The following is a 27001-nucleotide window of genomic DNA, read 5'->3' on the forward strand; positions in this document are numbered from 1 at the left end:
CCTCCTGGCTCTGCTTCCCGATCTTAGCCCTGCCATGACATCGGCCTCTGCTTGGCTCTGCCCGATACCACTTCCTGCATACTGGCAGGTACCAACAGCATAGGTGGGCACCCCCTGACCTCAGCTGGAGCAAGGCGAGGAGTGCTCTTTCTGCCAGCCAGCGCCCCGTGATCCCATCCGGAGCAAGGCAGGGAGTTATCCCGTTGCCGACGCTGCTGCCTGTTTATTAACCCGGATTACCGGGAGCTGTAGCCGTCTCGCACTGAAGATATGGCCGGGAGATAGGCTGGAGCAGCCTCCCCCGCGACGGGATGGGAATGGGGCTGTGGGCGGGGGAACTCAGGGAAGGTGCTTGATGCTGTTTATGAAGCAGCTGCTGAGGCGGCTGGAATCCGGGGATTGGCACCCGGGGAGCAATGCCTGAGACAGGCACCCAAGGGCTGGCAGACAGAGACTTATACCCACAGCTGGCATCCAGGGACTGGCATCCGCAATGCCAGCAGCAGCCCCTGGCTCAGCACATGGCACTGCTGCATGTCAGGAGAAGTGGAACAACTAAGCGTCCTGATGATATTCCTCGTAGGAAAAAAAATGGCCCGATGCATGAGCTGAAATTAAAGTATGTTCCTGATGCCTGGCAGGACATGTACCAGGCTGCCCATTCTGGCTGTGCCAGACTGCTCCAAGAGGGAGGGCAGTCCCAGGAAAATGATCTAAGGATCCAAAACCCTGTTAGGGAGACGTGGGCAGCCCTGAGTGAGCCCTGTGGCTTCTGGACCTCGGGGATCCCATGCCCAGAACGGTGAAGCACCTTCCCCAGCAGGGGCTGGATTCACTCTGCCAAGGGATGCCTTTACCGTGCTGCTGAGGATGCTGAGCCCAGTGCTGCGCGGGCAGACCCGCCCACTGCCCGCTGTGCTGCTGCCTGCCCCGCTGCCAGCGGGCAGAGGAAATCTCTCTGCGGGACCCCGATGGCAGCCATCAGCCCCGCTCCTCCCGAGCTCCTGCTGCGGCCCAGCGTTTCAGAAGCTCCTTGGCTAGGCAGTAACTCCCTTTCCCTTTGATTTATTGTTCCCGGGCTGGACCCCTCCTCCTGCCAACCTACTTTTCTCTCCATCCCCCCGGGAAGCCTCCCAGGCCCCCCTCCCCCCCATTCCCCCCCCCCAGCCCCCCCGGCCCTCAAACGCATTCCTTGTCCTTTCATATACAGACAGAGGGGAAGGGAGACGTTGACTTTGAACCGGCCCCTTTGTAGGCACGAGGGCCCATTGTGGCAGTGATGGTTTTAGCTGGGGGATGTGGAAGGAGTCAGTGGGGTTTCTCAGTGTGTGCCCCCCCCATACATTTCAATGATTTTGGGTGATTTGGAGGGGGGGGGCGTGTGAAGTTATTGTGTAGAGTTTTCGAGCACCAGTGACCACATCTCTTCTGCCTGCTCCAGAGGAGATGGATAGATGCATCCTTCCATCAGCCCATATCTGGAACCTGCTAGTGTTCCAGGCTTAGCCTGTCTCTGTCTAAGGCAGCCAGGGATCAGTGGGATCCCGCTAAGAAAATGACAGCAGAAAGAAATGCATCTGCTTTACTGGCTTGCTGAGATGGCAGCAGGCTGGAGTGGGCTGAGATGTACATCTGCCCATCCTTCCTCTGCTGAGTGTGCTAGTGTGGCTCCAGCTGCTTGGGATTTTAAGAGAGTGGATGAGTATGTGTGATGTTTTATTCACGGTCAGACCACCCTTTTCTGTGGCAGGTGATGGAAGGGCCATTGGGAGGGTTGTGCTGGATACCCCTGAGTGCCCACCGAAGGGGGGCTGCAGTCCTGCATGTGGTGGGTCAGGGTCTTGTGGTGAGGGGGGGCCACTCCAGGACCATCCAAGGAGGGCTGGACAGGGGGTTCATCTCCAGAAACCCCATGCCTGGAGGAACACCGATCTGGTCCCTGTCAGCACAGCTTGCTGGGCTGCAGCTGGCCTAGGAGGACAGTATGGAGTCAGTGCTTCCAAACCTAGCCCTGGGGAAAGTCACAGGGGGTGTTTTGGTCCAGTTCTGTCCCCTTATTATGAAGGCCCTGGGCTATAATGTGAGTGTTGCCCACACCATCACAGTGCCTGAACACACCAGTGAGTTCACCCTGTTGTGTTACAGCTGTGGGAAGTGAGGTGGGGGCTGAAGGCCTTGGGTGTCTGCATCAGGGGCCCTTGGTCCTGGACAAATGACTCTTCCATGCCTGGATGTGTGGTAGGGACAGGGATTCCCAGGGCACACAGGGCTCCTGTGGCCTCCATGCCTGGAGCAAGGGGGTCTTCCCAGCAGAACAGTCAAATTTTACTGTAAGCTAGAGCTTCCCAAAATGTCTGGATGTGCTCCAAGAGAGACAGCTGGGTTGTGGGAACAAAGGAAGGACAAATTTGGGGACCTCGGCAGAGAGGAGTGGGTTTTAGGCTGGGTTTTCCCAGGACTGAGCCCTGGGGGCATCCCGGGTTATTTGGGGTGTGCATTGCCCAGGGGTGCAGCTGGAGACTCCCAGGAGAGGAGCATCCTGGGTGGGTGCTTTGGCGGTGAGTCAGCACCCACCTCCGGCTGCTGAAACCTGGAGAGATGGTATCAGCTTGATGGGGGGCTGGCGTGATCAAAGGAACTGGGCTGCACACAATGCGGGGACTCGATAGCCCTTATCTGTCATCCCCGAGGTGCTAAGGGCCCCGGGGGCAAGGGGCGGAGGGGGCGGCTGGTGGGTGCTGCAGGGCTGGGTGCGGGGGCTCCCACCGACCTTTCCCTGCTGAAACCTGGCAAATACTGAGAGACAAGAAAATTATCCCCGGCTCTTTCTGTGCCTGGGAAAACCCTTGGGAAGGATTTGAACACTACTCCAGCTGCAGAAGCAGAATGGCTGCTCACCGTTCCCTAGAAAAGGTTTGGGGACCACAGCATCCCCCCTTCTTGTCCCCTTGTCCCACCCCACTGTCGAGAGGAGCCCCCCAAGCCTCGGGCCCCACACCACACACTCGCATGGGTCTCAAACATGGTCGTTTAATAAAATCTCCTTTTAAAATAACTACAATTCATACAACAACAACGAGAGGTGTGGGAAGAGTGGCAGCAGCCCAGGGGAGGGGGAGCGCAGGACATGGGGACAGAATCTGTGCTGTGATGGCCTCTGTCAGCCACCCCGCCAGGGACAGGGACAGTCCCATGCCACCACCACTCACCAGCACATCTCTGCCACTGCTGCCTGCCCTGCCCATGCCTGCCTGAGTGTGCAATGGCTCCGGTGAGCATACACGGTGACCTGTGTCCATGACAGTCCACAACAGGGCCTGGACATGAAGCCACGCCTGTGCAAAGTAACCCAAACCCTGTTCTGGGCCTTCCACTGGAGGGGTTCATGGCCTACACACCCGGGAGGGTTGGAGGAGCAGCACTGGGCTCCAAGCAAGAACATGTTGGTGAGGCTGGATGTGGGCAACATAGGGGTGCAAGGAGTGCCTGGGGCCCAAGAGGTGCCTGGGATGGAGCAGTGGAGACTGTCACCTGCCACAGAGGGATGCTCAGAGAATGCACAGTGTCAGGCTCCACAGGTACGCTGCCCGGGCATGGGCTCTGTGGGGTTTGACGCAGCACAGCAAAGCCCCCACGCCTTGGCTAGTCCCCTCAAGCCACCCCAGCTCCCTCCAATCCTATTCCTTCCTCCTCCACAGCCACATAAGCTTAAAAACAAAACCTTGAACACTTTTTCTGAGCTTTTACCCCGCTGAGGCCTGGGGTAAGAGACAGCCCATCCTCTGCCCGCACAGACTGATGGCTCCCAGGCCACAGTGGCACTGGGACTGTCCTGAAGCCCAGCACTCTTACTGGGGTCAGAGCACAGGGCAGCATCTGAAGGAGCAGCCTGGGGACTGATGCCAGTGCCTGCTTGAGCTGCTCCTGCCGTTGGCTCCTGGAGCTCTATCCTGCTGCCAGGAGCTGCCCAGGCAGGGCTGGAGGAGAATGGGCACTGAAGCCCTCAGTGATGCCACCTGCTCCAGGAAAAGGCTCCATCTGTGGCAGAGGTGCTCTGGGCAGGCTGGCAGCTGTGATGCCAGGCATGAGCGTGCCCAGCCCTCCTGGCCCTCTTCTGCTTTCTGACCTTCTCTCTGGCTCCTTCCCAGCTGCTATGCATCAGTCTAGCTTCAGCTAGGGCAGCAGCCCCCTCCTCAGAGCCAACTACAAAGGGACAGCGCCGCAGCCCCCCCTTCCCCCACCAGTTTCTGTGCCAAAGCAGCCGCCCCCCAGCGCCCGCGAGAGCTGTGAGCAAACGGCAATGCAGGGACGCGATCACAGCAGCAAAGAGGACAAGGACGCTGGAAACGGGGGCGATCCCCCCCCCATAGCTGTTAGTGGGTGTTTATTGGGCAGGCGTCGAACAGTCTGGCAGCGTCCCTCGGCCCAGCTGCGGGCGCTCCCCGGCTCGGCCGCCCCGCTGGGCGCAGGACACGGGGCGTTACTGCTGCGGCTTGGGGCTGCAGGGGTGCAGGGACGAGTCGTCAAACAGCGGGTTTCTCACTTCCATTTCTCCGGTCTGCCGCGGTGGCGGGAGAGGGATGGCGGAAAGAAAAGGTGGGAGGTCAGAAAGCAGGTTGGGATTCAGCTGCCCCAGCCCAAGGGGTTTGGGTCTGATCCCCAGACCGGCAGGGAGGAGGGAGGAGGGGAAGGGGGCTACCAAGTGGGCTGCAATGGATGACAAACACCAGGACTTCCGTCACCCTGGAAAGGTGCTGCCTTCCTGGCAGGAGGGAATGAGGTGGGGTTATGTGTGAAACCCAAGGTTTTGGGTGGGATGGGACCCCACAGTTAGGCTGGGGACCCCAGGACAGCAGTCCTAGCCCTGCTGGCAGGAACATTTCTTGATCCGACTGGGGACCCCGGGATGGGCTCCACAGCACGGCTGGCAGGAATTGGATGCCCTGTCCAGACTGCCTGCCTGCGATCAAGTGCCCTTTAATGGGCCTGTAAAGACCCACTGATGACCCTGGATCTGGGCCCTGATGGCCGCGCTCCGCAGCTATTACCATGTAAAAGGCTCCTCTTCGTCCCTTTGTGCTCTTTGTAGCCAGGGCTGTTATGCCCGTCCCCAGAGTCCCCTGCTCGCCAAGAACACCCTCTGGCTGTGAGGGGTCTCATGTCTGCTCCAGGCCTTGGGAGGGCACGAGGACGAGTCCCCCAGCCCCGTGCCTAGGGTGACCATGCCCCTGTCGCCAGCGGGACCGTGGGTCAGGTGGGCCAAGGGCTGCTCCAGTCATCTGCTCCCAAGGAAATCCTTGTGCCAGGACATGCATTCCTGCCCACTGGAGAGCTTCAGTGGGAGCTGGCCAGGGACATGGGGGCAACAGAGGGGCAGAGGTTGGACCACTTATAAGTTTGATGAAGAACACGTGGAAAAGGCTCCTCACACTGAAGTGCACGTCCCAGGCACTTACTGGACACCCCCACAGGCACAGGGACCCCTGGCTCTCCTGCACCCACATACCGGAGCCAGCCCCGGGCATTCATACACGGTGAAGTCTCCATCCTCATTCTCCTCATCAGATGATGCTGAGTCCGGCAGCTTGGGCTCCTCTTTATGCCTGGGGAGAAGAAGATGTAGAGAGGAGGTGAAACCCAGTGGGACGATGAGGACCATCCCAGTTAATGGCAGGACACGTTGTCTGCTACCAGGCTGCTTACTTCTCCAGGGAGAGCATCTGCTGCTTTTGGTGCTGGTAGTGGTACATTTGGGCACTCTGAGCCAGCGTCTTGTCCCCAGGCTGTGGAGAGAGCAGGAACAGCTGTGGAGACTGGGCTGTGGAGGGCCCCAGGCTGGCTGCTGGAGGGCCTCCACCGTGTGGGAATCCCTCCAGCAGAGCACTGAGTCCCGTGTGCCAAACACCTCACAGTGCGGGACATGGGCACCTTACCGAGATCTTGTCATAGGGCAGGGGGCTGGCTACTCGCTGGGCTGAGTAGTCTGCTTTCTGTGCCAGCCTGACCTCCTTCTGCAGCCTGCCAGGAAGGGGCATTGGAATCACAAAGCTTGGAAAAGTTTTCTAAGATCAAGCCCAACCCTTAACCCAGCGCTGCCGAAGCCCACAACTAAACCACATCCCCAGGTGCCACACCCACATGTTTTTTGAACACTTTCAGGGATGGTGACTCCACCACCTCCCTGGGCAGCCCTTCCTAAAGCCTAATGCCCGACCACCCTTTACATGAATCTTCCCTAATATCCAACCTATATCTCCCCTGAGACAGCATGAGGCCATTTCCTCTCATCCTGTCCCTTGTTCCCTGGGAGCGGAGCTGACCCTCCCTTGGCTGCCCCCTCCTGTCAGGGAGTTGTTCAGAGCATGATTGTCCCCCTGAGCCTGCCTTTCTCCAGGCTGAGCCCTTCCAGCTCACTCAGCTGCTCCTCATAAGACTTGTGCTCCAGACCCTTTGCCAGCTCCATTCCCTTCTCTGGACATGCTCCTGCCCTGCAATGTCTTTCCTGCCATGAGGGGCCCAAAACTGAACCCAGAATTTGAAGTGCCTCACCAGTGCCCACTGTAGGCACAATGACTTCTCTAGTTCATCCTAGAGGATGTGGGGAGCCATAGGAGCAGACGACTCCATTGAGGAGCCAGTGACCCTTGGAGGGTCAGCCCTGTTCCCTGTGATGGCAGCTGTGACAGGCAGAACCACCTCCATCCCACGGGGCCTGGGCACAAGGCACCAACGTGCTGGCAGTGTCAGCACCCAGTGCCACAGCGAAGCCCACACCAGGTGCCATCTGCTCCCAGGAGCCTGAATCTGGCACGGAGGTGTCTCCCTACTGTCCTCCTGCCCCAGCCAGCTGATGCCGTGCCTTGGCAGGACTACTGCCCCTCTTCCAAGCCTGGGCAGCGTGGGAATACACTGCCCTGGGCACAGAGTCACTGAGGGACTGGCCAGAGCCCCAGCTCACCTGTACCAGCAGATGGCTGCCACGATCAGCGCTGAGATCCCGGCCACCGTGCACACCACGATCAGCCCTGCCAGGTGGAGAGGACAGCAAGGGACAGCAGGTGAGCTGGCAGCATGGTGACACCAGCCCATGCTTCCCTGGTGAGGATGTGAAACCTCTTCCTCTGAGTGCCAGGGTCTCACCGAGCACCATGTTGTCATTTTCAGGGATGGGGGACGCCTCCACCGGGTACTTCTGGATGGTGGCAGTGGTGGGGAAGGTGGTGGCTGCCATGGTGCCGGTGGGATCCTGCTGCAGACGCCCCTCTCTCAGCCCACTGGCCACACGCTGTCTGCCACTGTTGGGCACCAGGGTGGCTGCAGGAGAAGACAGAGCAGTGGTGAGTGGTGCCCAGGCAGCACCAGAAGGCAAACCTGCCAGGGGTGCAGGGTCTGGCTGCCAGGGGGTCCCTGGCACCGCCAGGAACAGAGATGAGCACTTACTCCTGGGTCTGCCATCCTGTAGTGGGTGGTGGCGAGGAGCCTCCTGCCTGGCCAGCACATCCGCAAGAAAATCAATTTCTGCCTCCAAGCTGGGAACAGAGGTCCGTCCTATGGGAGAACAGGTGTGAGATGGGCACTGTGGGGTGCAGGTGTGTGCCCACCGCCAGGGCGAGACCAGTACCCCCAAGAAGGGGCTCCTGTCCCAGCTCCAGCAAACACAGGAGTTCAGTCTGAGGCCCCTCAGATGCAGCTCTCTGAAAGCTGGGCCCCAGGACCCACACGTGTCCTTGCTGCGTTCACTGGGATTTTCACCCCACAAATGCTGGAGGATCAGGAGCAACAGCATCTGCCTTCATGCCAGAGGCAGCAGGTCCTGCAGACTCTGTGAGAGAGGGCAGGGTGCCAGCACCTAATGTGCAGGACCTGCCCCTGGGGTTACATAGCAGCTCCGAGGAAGGAAGGATGGGAGCTGGACCAGGACAGATACTCCCCATCTGCCCTGCTGCCTCAGGGGTGAGGGGCAGCTTCAGCACAGTTACAGTCAAGGGACACCCCAAACACTGGTTTTCACCTCAAAAATAGACCAGGGTCCTTTATAGAGCAGAGTGGCTGGAGCCACTCCAGAGCAGAGCTCAGCTTGGTTGTTCAGCAGAGCATGGGAGCCCTTGCTCCAGTAGAGAGGTTGGCTCTTGCCCAGCGCCTGGTGGGATGCAGCTCCTCTGGGAGCCCCATGCAGCAAGGGATGTACCCCCAGGGGCTGGCCCCAGCAGCATCTCACAGGTGGCTGTCCAAGCCCACGTTCCAGCACAGTGCCCACCAGGGACATCTGCTCTTCAGGGGTCTCTTGCAGCATTAGGAACAGGCAGGATCCCACTCTGGCCTGAGGTGACAGCATTGCAGCAAGAGTGGAGTCGCTCTTCTCAGGCTCATCAAGCAGAGTCCAGCTCTGACACTCACCACTGCTTTTAACAGAATTAAACTGAAACATCAAAGGCAGTAGACATCCCTGTCCCCATCTCAATCCTCATCCTACCCCTGCTTCCTTTGCCCATATTCAGACTGTCCCCTTAGAGAAGCCCTGGGGCCTAAATCCAGACACACTAAGGCAAGGTGGTACTGGCACATAATTCAAGTTCATAAGAATTACATCTCTGGAATCTGTCCTCATATCCAGTGTTTGGAAATAAACCTTGATTCCCTCTGGAGCCGTGCACAACCGCCACCTTGCTGCCCCATGACTCAGAACCACATGAGCCAAAAAAACAATTTAAAAGGGGGACACTCTTGCTTTAAACAAAAGCACCAAGAGTCACTGTCCCTACATCCTCCATGCCCTGCTGTCCTCAAACTGCCCCCAGCCTCCTACCCTTAGCTAGAGCCCTGGGTTTCCCTGGCTCTTTGCATCCCAGAGCAGTGCCATGGTCAAGTAGTGCCAGGTTGGGGCTGTGCCAGTGCTGTGCCCAATAGGTGAGTGCCATGGTGACAAAGGGCTATCACAGGGCCAACGTCTCCCAACGGGCAAGGGAGTTGCATGGGACCCAGTGTGACAGCCCTGTGCCTTAGGGGGACATCCTGGTGCCCAGGATTGGGATAGCCCTGTGCCAGGGGACACCCTAATGCCTGCGATGGGGACATTTGGCTCCTGCTCACCTCTGTACTCAGGGAAAAGTCTGTCTCCATAGGGGACAACCCTGTCCATCCCATGTGTGCCACCACACTGGTGTTGGATGTGATGTGACTGGAAAAAGGAAAATAAAGTTGAAAAAACAGCCAGAGCAGCTGCCAGGTTCCTCAGTCTCCCACCCTGTGGGGGTGTGTCAAGTGGCACATTGGAAACTGAGGCAGTGGTTTGGGGTCCTGGCATTGCTGCAGGGCCTGGGTTGTGCTCCTTACCTGCACTAACCAGCTTTATCATCACATTCTCTTCAAGTGGCTAAAAGCTGCCTGCCTCCCATTCTGTGTGGCAGCTAAGCCTCCCCCAGTGATGCCACAATTTCCACCAGGCCTTTGAGGGCACTGAGGGCTGGGTCCTGCCAGGCACTGTGGGTGTGTGAGACGCTGCCCTGAGCTGCTCCAGGGAACAGGGGGCCGAGGAGAGCCCCAGCTCCTGCCCCAGGAGCAGGAGCAGAGATGCAGGAGAGGAACAGTGTCCAGGGAGGGCACACAGGGCATAGACAGGACAGGGCACACAGGCCATGCTCAGGGGCACTCAGGGGAGCAGGCAGGGCTTGTGCAGGGTTTGGGTGCCCCCTCATGGTAGTTGCCACCAGTGCTGCAGCAGGATGTCATGGCCAGGCTGGCACACAGCCCCCCAGTCCCTCTGCTCTGCCCCTGGCGCTCCTCAGGGCTCAACCTTGGGACACACACCTACCCTGACAGTTTGGGGAAACAGGGACCAAGAAGAGACACATGAGGCTTCTGCCCTGGGCTGAGGAAACCTGTAACTGACAGTGTCCACACGAGGGCACAAAATTCTTATACATCCACTAACTGCTATAGTCCTGCCCAGGATGGCTGCTGTCCTCTGATGCTGGTGGCACAGCGAGCAGGGAAGGATGAACATCCATGTCTGTGAGCTGAGGCCCCTTTTCCCAAAGTGCTTCCTGCAGCCCAGTGGGGCTCCATGCTGGTCAAGCACAAGCAGGATAAGACCAACTATCACAAAGCACATCGCTCCAACCCATCACAGCACAGACACATGCAGCACCGTGGAGCGCATGGGATTTTGGGGAGCTCAGAGCCCTGTGCAAGACAGCAGCAGCCAGGTGCAGACAGCCAGCTGTGGGATGCAGTGTACCCAGATTCCATCCATTCCATCTCCATCTCATCTCTGTGCCAGGTATGCCAAGAGCCTTACACATAATGGCAGGAACACTCACATGCCCTCCTGAGACCCCAAATGGTGCGTTTCACCTCAAGAAGCTGCTTTTGGGAGAGGATCCCTGGCTCCTGCCAGAAGCAGTGGGGATGGCACAGCAGCAGGATCCCAGGATTGGTGTCACCAGCAGTCACAAGTGGCTCAAGGATGTGTAACCCTTTAAAGGGTCTGCCTACATAGCAAAAGGGCTGCATGGGTATCCCCTTCAAAGGCTTAGGCATCCTTGGGCTACAGCGGCCCCCTGTTTGCCTTGCATCTCCCCCTAAATGCAGCTATCACAGCCCCTCTTCATCCTCACAGCCCTCTCCAGTGCTGCTACCAGGTAAAGGTACAGGCAGGATGAGAAAGAAAGCTCCCATGACAAAACAAATGGTGCCTCCCTGCCAAGAGGAGCTGGGCATCCTCAGAATGCTAAAACAAAGGATTTGGGAGGAGATCCCCTTTTTTTATTTAACACAGTTCCCACACTTTTGCTGCCACAAGCTAGCAGCATTGCTTGGGACAAGAGGATAGGACTGGGAGAGACTTTGGTGTCACCATCCTGCCATGGTGGGTCCTTAGAGGATGGTACCATGGTCCTGCATCTCTCTGCATAAGGATGCAACTGTGGGCACATCCTTCAGAAAGGAGCTGGGTTGCTATGGAGATGCCAGCACATGTGCAGCCCTTGCGAGAGGGGAATTTGCTCTCAAGACTCCACATTAAAAAATGAACTATAAACAACTGCTAAAGCCATTCAGTGCCAGTGAATGAAGAACCTGTGGCAGGGGCACTGACTGCTGTTAAACACCAAGTCTAGACCCTATTCCTGTGCCAGCTCCTCTTATCCCCCCAGCCATCCCTCTCATTTCAGCCAAAGGGTCTTGCTTTGGGGGTCTCCCCTCTGATTTACAGGGTAATTCTCCTGCTAGGAGAAATGGCACTGAAGGCATGCTGGGTTCTGACATCATCCGTGTGCCCACCTGGGCTGAGCCATAGGTGAAGGATATCTCCAACTGCCCCCCAACAGGACCCTGAACATGCTCAACAACACAAAGCAATCCCCTAAAACTCAGAGGATCTCTCCATGTCTGCATGGAGTTCAGATGCAGGGGAACCTGCTTCCCTGGTTCAATGACCAGTGCTTGGCCATCCTGCATGCTTTTAGAAGCTCCCCAGGAGTTGGGAACCCCTTAGCAGGAGACTTTTGGGGGCAGCGAGAGTGAAGAGCAGGTGGAGAAGGGTGGGCTGGGGGAGATACCAATAGGTTCTGCACCAGGAGGTGACTCAGGTGCTCCAGAGTACCTTGCATCCAGGCAGTCCCCAGCAGAACCTGCCAGGAACAGCCTGAGGGTTTGGCCAGTCCTGGCCTCTTCCCCAGCCACAGAGGCCACTCCACTTTATAGCAATAAATAATTGTGTAGAGCCATAATTATGGTCTTAACTTACCTGTGAGGTGAGCTCATGATAAGGGGGCACAGAAATAACTCTGCCACAGCTTTCCAAGCTGCATGAAGAGTTGACTGTCACACTAAAATATGCCTATGCCTGGCCCCCAGCACTGTCTTTGCAGCTGAAGCAGGGGCACAGGTGCCACAGCCGCACTGGGAGCACCCTTCAAGCACTGCAGTAGCAGTGGGATGGCTGACCACAGGCTGCTGCACCCAGGCTGCCACAGCCCCACAGATCCCTCGGGGACGGAGCCAGGAATGACACCCAGCACAGCCTCGGTGCCCTGGTGTGCAGCCAGGGACTGGTGCTCCCAGTCACAGCTGACTCCAGCCCTCCCAGCATGGATGCTGGGCATCACCCAAGGAGGAAACAGCAGTCCTGAACCACCGACCAATATCTCAAACCAAAGGGAATCAGGCACTGAAATCCCACTGGCACCCTGGGATGGGTGAGGCCATGGGCAGCACAAGTCACTGCTCTGTGTGCTGAAGACGGCTCCCCTGCTCCTGCAAAGCCTGAACCCTGGAAGAGCCAGGCAGACCGTGAATATCCTGGAGATCCCCAGAAGCTGCCTGTCCTACTCCTGTCCTTGGAGCTCCCCACAGTGCTGACAGAGCCAATCACCAGAGCAGGATGCACGTAGAGCAGCACGGGTTTGCCAGCCCAAAACCACCCCCCCCAGCTGAGGTGAGTGGGATGAGAGGGAGAAGAGCAGCTGCCTCCACATAGATACAGCTGCCATGGAAAGAAGGAAGAGCATGGGGTGCTGCTGGGCTGGGGGGCTGTCCTGAGGCACAGAACCTCCCAGAGCTGCAGAGGGGCAGGGTAGGTGTGCAGGCACAGGGGTGGAGGGTGGGTGCACCTACCACTGGGTGAGAGCTGCCTCTGGACACAGCGCCCGTGGTCGTCCTCCTGGAAGGGGGGCAGGCAGGGCCCACAGGCTCCTGAGCCTGGCGGGCAGAACTCCCGGCGCTGCAGGGCACAGTCCAGGCTCCGGGGACACGACGCTGCTGTGGGGACAGGACAAAACAGCTCAGGAGGGGGAGAGGGGTCAAACACACCCCCAGGTCTGTTCACAGCTTTTTGAAGGGGGACCCAGCTGCCCCGGGCTGCCCATGGCTGCCCTGCTGCAGCTCCCAGCTATCAGTGGGCTTCACCACAGCTGCCCCAAGACCCCAGTTTGCCTCCACAAGGCCATTACCACCTGGAATTAACCACGAGCTTAATTACCGAGGAGTTGGACTCGATGATCTTCATGGGTCCCTTCCAACTTGAGGCAGTCTGTGACTCCATGACATGCACAAGGCAGTTGCAGTGATGAGCATGCAATGCCCATACCCCCCAAGGGTCCCCAGCCCCAGGGTGCCACCATCCTGTGGGACACATGAGGGAGTGCTGCAGCACCAGGATCTCCTGCTGCTGCCTACCCTGCATGGGGAGATGAAATCCAACCAGCACAGACTGATGCTGGTGTGGTGACTGTTAAATCAAAAGTCACAAACTCCCCCAAAGCCTCAGCAGGATGTGACAGTGCTGTGACTTAGGCTCCCATCCCTTCAGGATTCCCTGCAGGAAGCAGTGGGAGCCAGCCCTCCCCGGCACTGAACTGCACCCCAAACCTCGCTCACAGTTTCATGGGGCATCTCATGCCACTCCCTGGGTACAGGCATGAGTCCCCCAGGTCCAGCCTCACCAACCCATTGTGCCATGGCAGTGCCATCGTGGCTGGGTCTTCATCCCAGGAAGTGGACCTCTCTGGGCACAAGGTCCCCATGTCCTACACAAAGCTGAGTCCTGGGCCAGGTGATGGTGGCAAACCACGTGCAGAGCTGGAGACAGACAGGAACTGTGACACAAGGGGCCAGCACTCAGGTACCACCGGTGGCAGGGGGCTCTTTGGGGCGCAACCGGGTCCCAGATTTGATGGTGACACTGCTGGTCCTGCTGCAGCTTGGAGTGTCTTTCCCTCAAAAGTGGTGGCGCTGTGGAATCAGGTGCCCTTCAGTCCACCCAGCACTCAGGCTGGGCACAACTGCGTGGGAGGAAGAGCTGGATAGGGCCACAGCTAGATGGGGTTGCACAGCTGGCTGAGGGTGTGGCACACAGCTGCCCTATCTGCCCCTCACCTTGTCCCTCACCACGCCGGCAGCATTCCCGCAGGCAGCAGCAGGCAGGGAGCAGCACTGTGGGGCTGCACTGGGAGCAGGGCCAGGCTGGCAATGAATCACAGCAGGAACAGGCTCCCAGCACCTGCCCACGCACCCCGAGCAGTCCCTGGCAGCCCTCACTGCCTACACTGGCACCAGCAACTCACCGGCCACCTGCCTGTCCCTGTCCCTGTCCCTGCGCCCAGGGACGGCAACACCTGGCACAGCCCTGGCGCACTCCAGCACTGATGGGGCAGCACCAAGCACACGGCTTAGAGCCCTAAACAGGCTAGAGATGGCAGAAGACGAATCATGAAAGCATAACAGTTCTGCTCCCCCAGCAAGGGTGCAGGAAAGACATCACCCCAGTGGGATATGCAACCCCCTGCTTTTTGCATGGCCATATTTCACCATCAAACTGCTCCCTGGAGGGTGCAGCTGCTACTAAGAACCTCCAGCCTGTGCCCAGGCAACTCTCCACTCCACTCCATGAGGAAGTCATCACCTTCCCCACCTTGGCTGCCACTGGCAAGGGTGCACCAACTGCAATTTCAGTGCTGGCTGACCCCCACACCAGGCACAGCTGCCTGGAGGGTGTGGAGAGGGTGGGGGAAAGTGTCCACTGTGCCCATGGGAGCTGGGTTTTTTGCTGGACTCTTTGTTCCCTGGGGATAGTGTGGGGCTTGGCCATGTGGCTGGGGGGCAATTAGTGCTTAATGGGCAAATAATCAGATGTCTAAGCACAGAAATTGGACTTGGCTCCTGGCTTCATCTCCCCAGGGTTACTCTCAAGGCCACTCTGTTTAAAAAACAGGGCAGGAGGTGGTCGTGGCACTGTGCAGCCTTAGGCTGGGGACATGTCACAGCCCCGTGGGGCAGTGGGGAACACACCTGTAGGGGCCCCTGTCTGTGCCACAGGCTCATGGAAACACTTCCTCCCAAAGCAGGTGCTGCCAGAAGCTGATCACTGGCGGAGGAAGTGACCCCAGTGTGGGTCACCCCACAGAGCCAGACACCGACAAGAGCCTCAGAGCCACCTTGTGAGGAGTGGTGGGTGCAGAGCCCTGAGCCAGAGCCCAGCAACTGGGTACATAAAGCCCAGGCTGGATTCCAGTGAAGGCTGTTATCTCTGTTTGAGGAATGAGTTGTGCTTGCCCAGCTGTCACTGGCTGCAATTCAGAGCTCCCCATGTGTCACCAGCCAGTGACTGGTGAGCTGGCATTACTGCGTGGGCACCCTGTGGATTGAGGGGGCCCACAGGGGCTTTACTCCCTGAGCCCACCTCAAAGCCCAGCAGTGAGAATCCTTTGTTGGTGGGAGTGGGCACCTCAGTGCCATGCTAGGTGATGGGAACCGAGCGCTCTGTGTGCCACCACCCAGGTGCCACATGGGCACATCCAGCCCTGACCGCTGCCACCCTGTGGGGCTGTCAAACTACACTGCCCCAATGCTGCCCCACCCTTGCACACTCACACATTCCTGTGGCTGGTGCCACCTGTCCAGTGCTTGAGCAGGCACACGTTGGGTTCCCCAAGACTTTGGCCATGGGTCCCCCCCTCCTGAACACTCACCTTGAGGCAGAGTACTTGGGCTGGCACAGTATGTGGGTCCCAACTCCACCCAGCTGTGGCCATGTCACCACCATGCCACCCACCTGGTAACAGTGCCAGGATGCCTGCTGCAGCTGCCAGTCTTGCCTCTGCAGCTGCAGGGCTGCTGCTGAATCTGGGGAGTTTGGGATCCCCCCACCCCAACCACAGTCCCTGCTTAGCACCAGTGCAGCCCAGCATGGCCTGGCCACAAGTGGGATGGGCAGAGGGACCCAAGGTGGGGTGCAGCTGTGGTCCTGTGAGGACCATAGCCCTGAACGGTCCTGCCAGCAGGACAGTACAGACCAGAGGAGCAAGCAATGAATGATATGGAATGTGCAGCCAGCACCAGACACAGCCCAGCCAGGATGCTGCTGTCCAGGCGTGCCAGGGGTGTTCAGAGGAGGGGGATGCTCCAATTGCTGATATTGCCCTGCCATGGTGCTCAACTCCTGTGCAGGTGGGCAGGGAGCCCAGAACAGCACAACTGGGGTAACCCCTTAAACCAAGCTCAAGCCTGGGCTGAGCTGCTGGTGCTGGAGGAGCTGAGTGACTCCCTGCAGGCAGGACCCCAGCCCAAGGCCGGCGGGACACAGCAGCTGGCACAGACACAGCAGGTGGGCATCAGCTGGGGACACATGTAAGCAGGAACAGACCTGTGCCCAGGAGGAAACATGGTCAGGTGAGCAGCAAGGCCTCTGGATGTGTTATCCATGGGGGAAAGCTGAGCACAAAGCTCCATCCCCAAAGACTCACCCTGGGGAGAGCTGTGCCAGGCATCTAGGGTGGCACTCAGCAGAGTGCTTGTGACAGGGGGTGCCCAGGCAGGGCATAGAGCCACCAGCAGTCTCAGACTGGGTGGAGCAGCTCTTCCATACTCATGCCAAAACATACAGGTGAAAAAGAAACAAAAATAAACCCAAGGAGGACATTTGTGTGGCCAGGGAGGCAGGGACTGCCCCCGCTGCGTCACTGCTGCAGATAGAGAGATAAAAGTGAACGTAAGAGGATAATTAATTAGCACCGAGCACTGCTGTGAATGTTTAAGGTCCTGGCAACACCAACACCCAGCCTCCCTCTCAGCTGCCAGCCCCGGTGCCAACAGTGGGAGCTGGCAGAGCCCACTGGGCCTGGGCTGAGCCCACAGGGCTCTGGCTGCACAGCCACGTGGGCACAGAGCAGCCTGCCCAGGACCACTGGGTCTAGCCCCTCTGTGGCAGCAGGACAGGGCCCCTGGTGGGACATGGGCAACTGAGGGGGGATATTGGGGTGTCTGGGGAACAGGGTGCCAGTCTCACTCCCACGTTGGGCCCCTGCATGCCGGCTGAGGCTGAGGCAAGACCACGGCAAGGCCGTGACAGAAGCCCAGCAGCGGCAGCAGCCCCCGCAGGGCCTGCAGTGGTGTGGGCTCTGCCAGCTCCACTCCAAGGTCATTCCTTCTCCTCTTCTTCCTCATCCTCCTCCAGCCAGATAATGTGGGAGCTGCTGAGGGCCCTGCCTGCAGCCTGCCCTCCCAGTACTTCTACTGCCAGCTGGCACTGGCCGTGGCTCCCTCCCAGCTCTGCAAAGTGCTCCTGGCTCTGAAGGAGGACTCTGGAGCAGGCCCAGGGCAGGCTGGCGGGCAGGCATCAGGCAGGCAGGCTGGCATGATGCCCCCATCAGACCTCAGCCCCCGAGGTCTCACTTCCCCCTGTCCTGGGCAGGGGCAGTGCTGCTGTTCAGCAGCAGGCAGGAGCAGGGCTTGCTGAGGTATCCCAGCACCTCACCTGCCCTGCCCCATGCCCAGGGATGTGGCTCCTGAAGTGAGTCAGCAGCAGGGACTGCCAGCAGCTGCTGTAGCAACGCCAGGCTGGATGCTGTACACACCAGCCACGGGTGACACACCAAGCAGAGGTGACACACATCAGTCACAAGCGACACACAGAGCGACTGCAGGATGGACACTCCGCTGGTGGCCACAGCTTGGTGGGCTTCCTGACCCAGCTGCATCCACCTGCCCTGCTGTCTCTTGCACTAGGAAGCAGGTGGATGGGGACTGGGCTGAACCCCAGGAGCAATGCCCACTCCTGGGCACAGCTGGCATCACTGCTGGGGCAGTCCCTGTGCCACTGCCAGCAGCTGCTCACGTCACTGCCGTGCTCCTGCCCTCGAAAATGCAGCAGCCAAGCCCCCTCTCCCCCAGAGACAGCGGAGCAGCGCTGACCCCGCAAACCAGGACTGGGGGGATGCCGGTCACATCACGTCACCGCTGGGGACAGAGCATGTGGCACCAGTCTGACCCCATATCCTGCAGCAGCACCGCTGTGTGCTGGTCCACCAGTAAGGGAGCAGCTGGAAATGCTTCTTTGTGCTTCAGCAGATTTAGTCAGGCAGATGCAACATGTCACCAGCTCCCATCCCTGAAGCCACCAGGGCTTGTGTCCTGACTCCCAGCTTTGGCTGGTGGGTGCTGAGGTCTGGCCCAGCTGGCAGAGATGATCTCCAGCACAGTTTCTGGCAGGGCCAAGAAATAGTGCCAGCAGCCTTGTGCCACAAACTGGGGACAGGGAACACCTGTAGGGAACCCCTGGGAGCATTCCCCATGCCTGCACAGCAAACACCTCTACTGCACCCTGCTCCCACCAAGGGGACAGTCCCACTGATGGGACAGTACCACCAGACACAGCCCCACCCAGGAACAATGGACAAAGGCCTCATCCTCACCACTCCCCCACCTCCCACCCCCATCCTCACCCAGCTGCTGCTGCTTTGGGGCCACCAACCCAGAGCCCTGGGCTGGGCAGCACAGGCAGTGTGGTGGGCACCCATGCTGCAGCCCTGAGTCCATCATGATGGGCTTCCAGAGCCTTTCCTGCTTCACGCTCAATGCCAAGGGGGAAAGGGAGGGCCAGGAGGAGCTGAGCCAGGTTCCTGCAGAGGTGGGGAGATGCCAAGCCCTCGGCATCTCCAAACACATTGCCTCCCAAACATCAGTGTTCCCCCAGAGTCTGTCCCTGCTCTAGAGGAGACCCCATCTACAAGCACACCAAAATCCCAAGTTGCTCCTGTGATTCCAGGCTGGGGCAGAACCAGGCAATCTCCAGCAGGCTGAGGGAATGGAAATTTGTGCCATCACTACTCAAAGCACTTAACTAGGCCAGAAACATCCCTGTTCCCTGCCCTGGCAGCCTGCTGGATTGGTAGGGCCGTGGGAACAGGAGATAGCACCAGGATGGTTGGAAACTGCTCCAGCAAACCACAAATCCAGACCCCAGCAGAGACTGGGCAGAGCCAGGAGGTAGCAGAGAACATTGCTCTCCCTGCCTGTGGCTGGTGTGGAAGGCATCAAGCCAGTGAGGGGCATCCCAGCCTCAAGAACCCCAAATGCTGACAGCCCCAAGTGCAGCCCTGCAGAGCTGCCACAGCCAGGATGTGCACCACTGCATCCCACCTGCTGTGCCAGGGGGTCTCCAGCCACAAGTGGCTTCAGACATTCAGGAAGAGAAGAAGTAATAAAAAAATCCAAAGGCAAACCAGGTGCCATATGCTCTTTCCCCAGGCCTACCCACCCCAACCTGCTGCTGGCTTTGCTCCACTCCATGCACACCCACACCCACCTGTGCTGGGGACCCCGGCTGCCACCAATGTGCCACTCATCCCCGTGCATCTGGCTGCTCTTTGCAGCCTGAACCACCCACTTTGAGACTTGTTTATCAGGTTTTTCTCAAGTAAATACCAATGAACTTTGCACATGCACTGAGCCTGCTGGGGCTGGGGTTGGGTTCTTTAATTCCCTTCTTATTGGGCAAGTTTTGCACCACATCACAAGTGAAGCAGGTGGTGGCCAGGGCTGTGGTGCACAGCACCACCTGAAGCACTGAGCAGTCTGGAAGGAAGGGAGTGGGGTCCAGCTCCCTCCTAAGGGCATTCCTGGGCACTGACCCAGCAGCAGGAGAGCACCCCACGGGTACACACTTGCCCATTGAGCCACAGCAGAGCCACAGCCCTGGGTTAACTCTCTCTGTGTGATGGCAGGGAGGTGGGAGAGGGCAGTCCACCCCACAGCTCGGCACCCAAGGAGCTGCCAGGCCAGGGCCACCATAGCTCAGCCATGTGAAAACAGACACAGGCTCCCATGCACTCTCACTACTCAGCTGGAAATATCCATCCAGAGCAGCAGCACCACTGCACCTGCCAGGGCCAAGATTCTCTTTAGCAAAGCCAAAGCATTCCACACCACCACCAGAGACATCTTGTAGCCCTTGGGAAAGAGGCACGAGCAAAATTTTGCTGATGCCTCCAGCGGCTCAGAGGTGGCATTGTTCAAGGTGGAGATTCTGTCTGTCTGTCCAGCTCCCTTTGTCTAGTCATTGCCTGGCACCAGCCCTGGTACTCCCACCAGCCCATGACCCTGAAACAGATGCCTGGGGACATAGCTCCTCACCCATGAGTGCTGGACCCCCTGTAAAGGGGTCAACCTTTACAGCTGTTGGAATAGTCTTTAGAAGAAGCGTCTTTGGAACAACAGTCTTTGGAACAAGGGCTATCAAGGGGACTCCAGGTGGGCACCCTCCATGTTGGTGGGCATGCAAGAGCAGAGGCAGGCAGAAATGCTGCAGCACCCACCCTGCTGTGGCTGCACCCACAGCTATGCCTGCACTGATTCAGCCACCACCAGTGATAAAGACCTGCAGGGCCATTGTGCCCCATGGAGCGGAACCCAGAAACTGAGAGGCCCCATCAACACAGAAACTGGGTGTCCATGGGATGCACAGCTGCATCCTAGGGGTGCTGGTGCACCCAGCATCCGAGGGCTCTTGATAAAGGGCTGCAGATGGTGCCAAAAGAGCTGGACCTAGAGATTTTGGGGTATATGCTGCATAGGAAGAGTCAGCTCAGGGAAACCCTCTCCTTCCTAGCCAGGAATGATTGCTGCAGGATGGGTCACATTACAGCAGCTCACCAGGTTGCCCTCTCTTCTGATTTAGGGCCCTCTCACTCCCTCTGACAGGTGCAAGATGATGAAGTCCCCAAGGCAGAGCAGCTCCTTTCCCAAAAGAGCAGCCATGAGTGCTATGGGTGCACTGAAGACCTGCACCTTCCACACCTCCTGTCTCCACCCCCACCACAGTCTCCTTTCTGTAGGAAGGGAACAGGGGCCAGGAGCCCAGGGAACTCCTGTATCCTGATGAGTCAGGGTCCCTGACAGCACTCTACAGACATGTCACCCACCTAGTGCCATGAGTTCCCACCCAAACAGGGAATACCTCTCAAAAGCTTTGCCATCCTCTATCTGTGCAGGAAGTAGCCCAGCGTGTGCCACAGTGTGCATGGGTTAACAGGGGCAGCTGCAGCCCACGGTGCTCCAGGGCTCGATAAGGCAGGACCAGGACCTGCTCTGGCTTCGTTTCCTTCCACCAATTCAAATCTCACTCCAGGCACTTAACGGACAGTTTCTTCCTGTTGCAATTCTCGTTAGCTCACAAAGTGGCTAATTACAGGCCTGCAGCTGCCATTTGGAGCAGCAGCAGTGCTGGGTTATGCCGAGGCACAGGAGGGAGATACCTCAGTGCTGGCAGTGGCATTGGGGCCAGCCCCAAGGGTTTAGGGATCAGCCGGCCCAGGGGAGCCACTACTCCCTTCAAGGACCAGACCCAGAGCTCTTGGTGGGGCCCCAGCACCAGGGCACAGTGTTTATGGATTTAATGCACGGGTGGAACTGATGGCAGCTTCTGCACCCTGTGCCAGGGACCCAGCACCTTGGACATGGGGAGAGGCCATCCCATCAGCCCTCTTGTCCCCGGGCACCAAACCACCCATCCTGTTCACAACATGCCCATCGCTCTTGTGTGCAGCAGCCCCCATTAACTCTCTCCTTCCAGAGTCCCCACTGTGCTGTCACTCCTCCTGTCTCCAGCATTGCCACACCTCTCCTGTCCTCAGCACACTGTGCATCCTGTGACCCCTTCTGTTCCCCCTGCCACACTGTCACCCCTGATAGCCCCCATCACTCCTCTAGTCTCCAGCATCTACCAGCAAGCTCGGTGTCCCCAGTGCCCTGCCCAGGCTGTCACCCCCTGATGCTGTGCCCCCCCAGAAGCAGCCGGCAGGGCTAAGCCGATTACCTCCCTTAATACCCCCATGGCCCAGAAGAGACAGTTCAGGCAAACATCGATGCACCTTCCCTGAGCTGCGGGGAGACTCAGGCTCTCTGGGAACTGAGGGATCCCTGGGGTGGGGGAACAGTCTCCAGAGCTGCCAGGAAACTGCAGATACAAAGGACGGGACCCCGCACAGTGCAAGCAGGCCCCTGGCTCCAGAATCCCAGTCTCCCCACCCTGAGCTCCAGCTCTCCACGCATCGGCATCCCCAGGGTATTGCTGGGGTGCACACGGATTTGTGAGTCCCCACAAAGCTACAGCAAAAGGGATGAGGGATTTTCACCCTATCTCTTCCATAAACTCTTCCTTGATGCTGATTCTGTAATTGGAATTATCAGACATCTTTCCACCCATTTCCCCCCCTCAGGCCTGCAAATGGAGCCCTGCTCATGTCCCTGGCATGGGTACCAGCTCCTTGGAGCCCTGTGGGATGCCTGTGGTGCACATCCCAGCTCCTCCACACCTCACACCCACAAGGGCTCCTTTCCCACAGGAAGAACCAGCTGAGCACAAGTAACTCCAGATAACAAGGTGAAGGCATTATTTCCAAGAATAAAACCACATGGGCAGCACCCTAGCTGCTGCCTGGAGAAACACCTGGTCTGCACCAGTGTGGCAGAGGACCCCCCACCACGGGAGGCTTGAAGGGACGTGGTGACTGGATGGGATCACTGCCCACCACCACTCCCAAGGGGGACCCAGACAACCTTTCCTGTGCCTCAAGAAAAAACTGGGGCTGCTACCTGCAGACCAACCCAGAGAATGCTGCAGGGCTGAGATCACTCCCTTCATTTGGCAAGGCAGCCAGGCCCCTGCAACCACCACAGGTGCAGCACCAGTCCCAATGTCTTGCTCCCAAGAGTGGCTTGGAGCTGCAGCAGCTTCAGGGGTCAGCATGGGGGTCCCTGGGGCTACTGCACCCACTGAGTCCCAACCCTGCTCCCAGTGCAGCGATGGACAAGCAGGCAAGGAGGAAAAGCTGAGATGGACAGTCCCACCACAGGCTCAGCCTGGGAACTTCCTAGGGGATGGCTCCTGCCTAGCCATGCCCAGCTGGGAATTTTGAGCAGTACCTACACCACTGCAGAGCAGGGGCAGCCAGTATCAACAGCAGCATCCGTGCTCCCACCCACGTCCCTGCAGAGCAGCATGAGGAGGAGCAGCAGTGCAGAGCCAGCAGGTCAAACGTGGCCAAATGGGTCACTTGGACTGGAAACAAAACTCAGATTTTGCTGAGCATCTTCTCCAGATGTCTGGGATGTGAACTGATGGCTGCGGCAGCGGGGTTCAGGATTATTAAAAAAATGGGGTTCTAGCCTGTCATCTCCTTTGGAAAACTGGGGTCTTTTTGTTTACAATAATAACAATGATAATAATAGATGAAATTTGGCAACCTAGTTACTCAAGAAGCGGGGAGAAATATGGCTGTCGCTCATGTTCCAGGAAATGAAGCCAGAAAACAAAGCAAGGCAGGCCCTCTGCCCAAAGCCTGGTGTGATGCATAGACATGTGGGAGAAAAAAGCCCAGCTGAGGAGTAGCAAGCAAACCTAAACCACCTGCAGCACCTCTAAAGCACTGCTGCCCTTTCTCCAGCTTGGATCAGGCTCACAGCAAGATGAGGATGTTACTGAGCCACGTGCAGCTGCATCCCGGGAGATGGCATCTGCTGCAGGGGCTCTGGGTCGCAGCGCCAGCCAAGGAAAGTGAGGAGGAGGAGGAGATGCCAACCTCCTGAAGCTTTCTGAAGAAGCTTTGATGGAGCTGCAGAGGCAGGAGGACATGAGTATGGTGGTGCAGGACTTCTCCCTGGATCCCTCCTTGCCAGGAGCCAGTTTCACCAGCATACCACAGAACAGAAGCTGCTCCTGGGCTTGCCACCTCCACTCGCAGTCACCCCCAGAGAAAGCCAATCTTGGCCCCATCTGCTCAGAAAGGCAATTATAAAGTGAGAAGAAACAGCCAATGCTTCCTGTGCCCCACTGCACTCACAGAAAGGTGGTGGGGCTGGGACAGAGACTCCTTTGCCTGCCCAGCACCCTAGGGACATTTTCTTCCACCATCCCCAGGAGAAACCTATCTGGAGCTCCCCACTGCCACCTGCCATACAACCTCAAACTCCTGGCAATGGGATGCTGCTGTCGGGAACAGTGCAAAGACACCATCCCCAGCTTCTCTCAGGGGAAAGAGGTTGAGCTGAAAATCCAATCCCACATCTGCCAAGAGCATGTAATATCCCAGCACTGGAACAGGCTGCTGATGTGGCGCCAGGCCCCTCATGCTCACCTCATCTCCAGCATCCTCCTAGTGCTGGGAAGGGAGGGGAAGGGAAGAGGAAATTGTCACCACTCCCTGACAGCACCTGGGCACAGCCACCCCAGCAGCCCCTCAAGTGACCCAGCCCAACCAGCACTGCCAGGCCAGATGATCCCACACTAACCCCTAAATTCAGGAGGAGCAGAGATTATGCTGGATCACTGGTGGCTCATCTGAGCCCGGATCTCCTTCCTCTCATCTCAGCCTGTGTTAGCAACACCTCTGGCTGCGCCCCCCCAGCCTTGGCTCGTGGGAAGAGGGGGAGCGCAGGAGCATCCCCACCTCTGCCTCCAACCCTCCGACGTGGAAACACACAGACGCTTTGATATTGCAGCTTCCCGCCGCCCCTCAGAAGCACGGAGAGGCCACCCGGCCCGGTGACAGCAGGCTGCCCGCCCGGCGTCCGCCAGCCCGGCGTCCGCGCTGCCGGGAGCCCGACAAGGGAAACAATATCGGATTCGCAAACAATGCTGGGAGCCAGGAGGCCCTTGCCGGCTCCTGCGCCAGCCAGGCGGAAAGCACCTGCCCGAGACAGGCCGTACCCAGGCAGGAACACGGCACCTCCCGGGGCGGGCAGCCACAGCCTTCCCCGCAGGCAGCAGCGGGGCCTGGGGCTGCCCGGGGCTGTGGGGCCGCTGTTTGTGCCCAGCACAGCTCTGCGCACCCCAGCAGCGGGCACGGCGCAAGGGGACACGGGGCACGTCCGGTGCCACACGCCCCAGGAGGGGAAATGTCCTAACCCAGACCCCGAACCTCAAGCAAATTAAACCTGAACGCCCCGAAACAACCCTTCGGCAGACAGCAGGGCGGTGCTGCACGGGAAGGCGCGAAGGCCACCCATTCCTTCTGCCACGGCGGAGAGCAGAAATGTCACCGTCACCGGTGTAACGGGGCGGTGCTGAGGCCGCTCCCGGGGCAATGAGGCAGCTGGGCAAACAGGGCTCCCTCCAGCGCAGCCCCGGAGGCTCCCCGGGTCACTGCAGCGCCCTTATTTTTTTCTTTGTGGTTTTTGATGTTGTTTTAATTTTTTCCTCCCAATAAAGGTGCTTCATGAAGGCCGCTCCCATGACTACGTGCTCCTTCCCCACTCCAGGATCCACATCTTTGGGTCCCTCCAGCCCCCTCAACAGCCCCTGGGGACCAGCCCCGCGGCGCTGCCACCCGCTGCCAGGCCCCTGCCGGCAGCAGCGGGCAGGAGAGTGACGGGGAGGCGCTGCCCGTCCCCGGGGAGCGCTGCGGGGTGGGAGAAACCCCCGTGGAGCTTTGTGACGGGGGCATCTCCTGTCTTGCTCCACCCAAGAACACGAACACTCACGGATGCTGATCTCTGGTGGGGATGGGGATAATGAGGGAGAAGAGGGGGAGCAACCGCACCAGGGTTCGTCGTAGGAGAGGACACGAGCATCTGCGGGGGAAGGGAGAGGACACGGAGACGGGAGTGGGGGGGGACGAGGAGGTACTCACCGGCACGGGCGAGGCGCAGACGGAAGGATCCGAGGGCGGTGAGCAGCAGCAGCAGGGCTCCGCGGCGGGCGGCAGCGCCCCGGGCCGCCACCATCGTCCACGTCCACGGACACGGACACGGACACGGACACGGGCACGGACACGGGCGGGCGCGGGGCCGCGGCGGCTGCGGGCGGCGGGGCGGGGCCAGGCGGAGGGCGGGGCCAGGCGGAGGGCGGGGCTCCAGCCCGTTTGGGCTCCACCCCCGCCGCCAAGGCCCGGCCCCGCAGCCCCCGCGGGAGCGCTCGGGCCTCAGCGGGCCGGCGGCTCCCCCAGTGCTGCGGAGCCCGGCCCAGGGCCCAGGGCGGCTCCAGAGAGCTGGACACAGACCTTGGACAGGGGCCTGGAGTGACAGAACAAGGGGGAACGGCTTCCCACTGCCAGAGGGCAGGGTTACATGGGATATTGGGAAGAAGTTTTTCCCTATGAGAGGGGAAAGGCCCTGGCAGAGTTTGCTCAAAGAAGCTGTGGCTGTCCCATCCCTGGAAACGTTCAAAGCCAGGTTGGACAGGGCTCTGAGCAAGTGGCAGATGTCTCTGCCATGATAGAGGTGTTGGACTATATGACCTTGAAAGGTCCCTTCCTCCCCAGTGCAGTCTGTAATGCTGTGTTAGGATCTGGTTATTCCCCCAGTCCCACATGAATGGCATACTCTGGGAGTGATGAGCTGGGGAATGTCATCTGTCAGTCGTGTGGCTGCTGGGGTAATGTTTAGGCTGATGGCTGGAGGTATCTCATCCCTGCCTGCTCTGCAGCTGTGGCACCTGGCTTTGAGTGCTGCGTTTGTCAGACCTCATCTGCCGTTGGCTTTGGATAGAGGAGTACACTGCCAAAGCACCCCCTCCCTTCCCAGTGAGAGCCACATTTCTGGGTCACTCCCTTGCAAAACCTCTTTCCATATCCTGGATTAGTCTCATATCTCTAGGATTTGCTTTTCAACCCCTATGTCCCCTTCAAGTACAAATGTCCCATCTGGCTGCAGGACAGTGGATGCTTGGTGGTGATGTGCCTCCACAGCCACAAGGCCCAGAGATGCCACATGGACACCCCAGTCACACCAACAGCCATGTCCAACAGGGATGCCAGGTTGTCTCTGTTTGCTGCAGAGCTCCCAGGCCACCCAAGGTTTTCCCCCATGGAGTCAGGGGATGCTCTGCAAAATCCTGGCATCCAGTCTCTGGCCCCATGCTCTGGGCACAGACCTGAGGCGTTGGCACAGACACAAATGACATGATGCTGAATGGGACCTGCTGTCTGGGATCCTGCCGGACAGCATGTGCTGCCTGATTCTCAGTGTAGGGATTGCCGTGGCTGTGCCCTGCTGCCTGGCTGGTCTCAGTGTAGGGATTGCCGTGGCTGTGCCCTGCCTGATTCTCAGTGTAGGGATTGCCGTGGCTGTGCCCTGCCTGATTCTCAGGGTAGGGATTGCCGTGGCTGTGCCCTGCTGCCTGGCTGGGCTCAGCCCCAGCCCACGCGCTCACAGTGGGAGCCCCATTAGAGCCTCAGTGGTGCCCTGGCAGGCTGTCAGCCCGCTCCAAGCCTGTCCAAGGAATGCTGAG

The 27001-nt window shown here is 58.8% G+C and overlaps 1 protein-coding gene across 1 annotated transcript; it reads right to left on the minus strand.

Annotated features, from left to right (window-relative positions):
• Window positions 1-4343: 4343 nt before the first annotated feature.
• NPDC1 (neural proliferation, differentiation and control 1) lies at window positions 4344-25587 on the minus strand. Its single transcript, XM_059486482.1, has 9 exons — window positions 25404-25587; window positions 12616-12759; window positions 7441-7548; window positions 7141-7314; window positions 6959-7025; window positions 5934-6018; window positions 5704-5783; window positions 5507-5603; window positions 4344-4558 (listed from the first exon to the last, which is right to left on the minus strand). The coding sequence occupies exons 1-9, from the start codon at window positions 25495-25497 to the stop codon at window positions 4481-4483; spliced, it is 927 nt and encodes a 308-aa protein (XP_059342465.1). The 5' UTR covers window positions 25498-25587; the 3' UTR covers window positions 4344-4480.
• Window positions 25588-27001: the final 1414 nt, after the last annotated feature.

Source organism: Ammospiza nelsoni, chromosome 20 (genome assembly GCF_027579445.1).
Source record: "Ammospiza nelsoni isolate bAmmNel1 chromosome 20, bAmmNel1.pri, whole genome shotgun sequence".
In the NCBI taxonomy this organism is placed as follows: Eukaryota; Metazoa; Chordata; class Aves; order Passeriformes; family Passerellidae; genus Ammospiza; species Ammospiza nelsoni.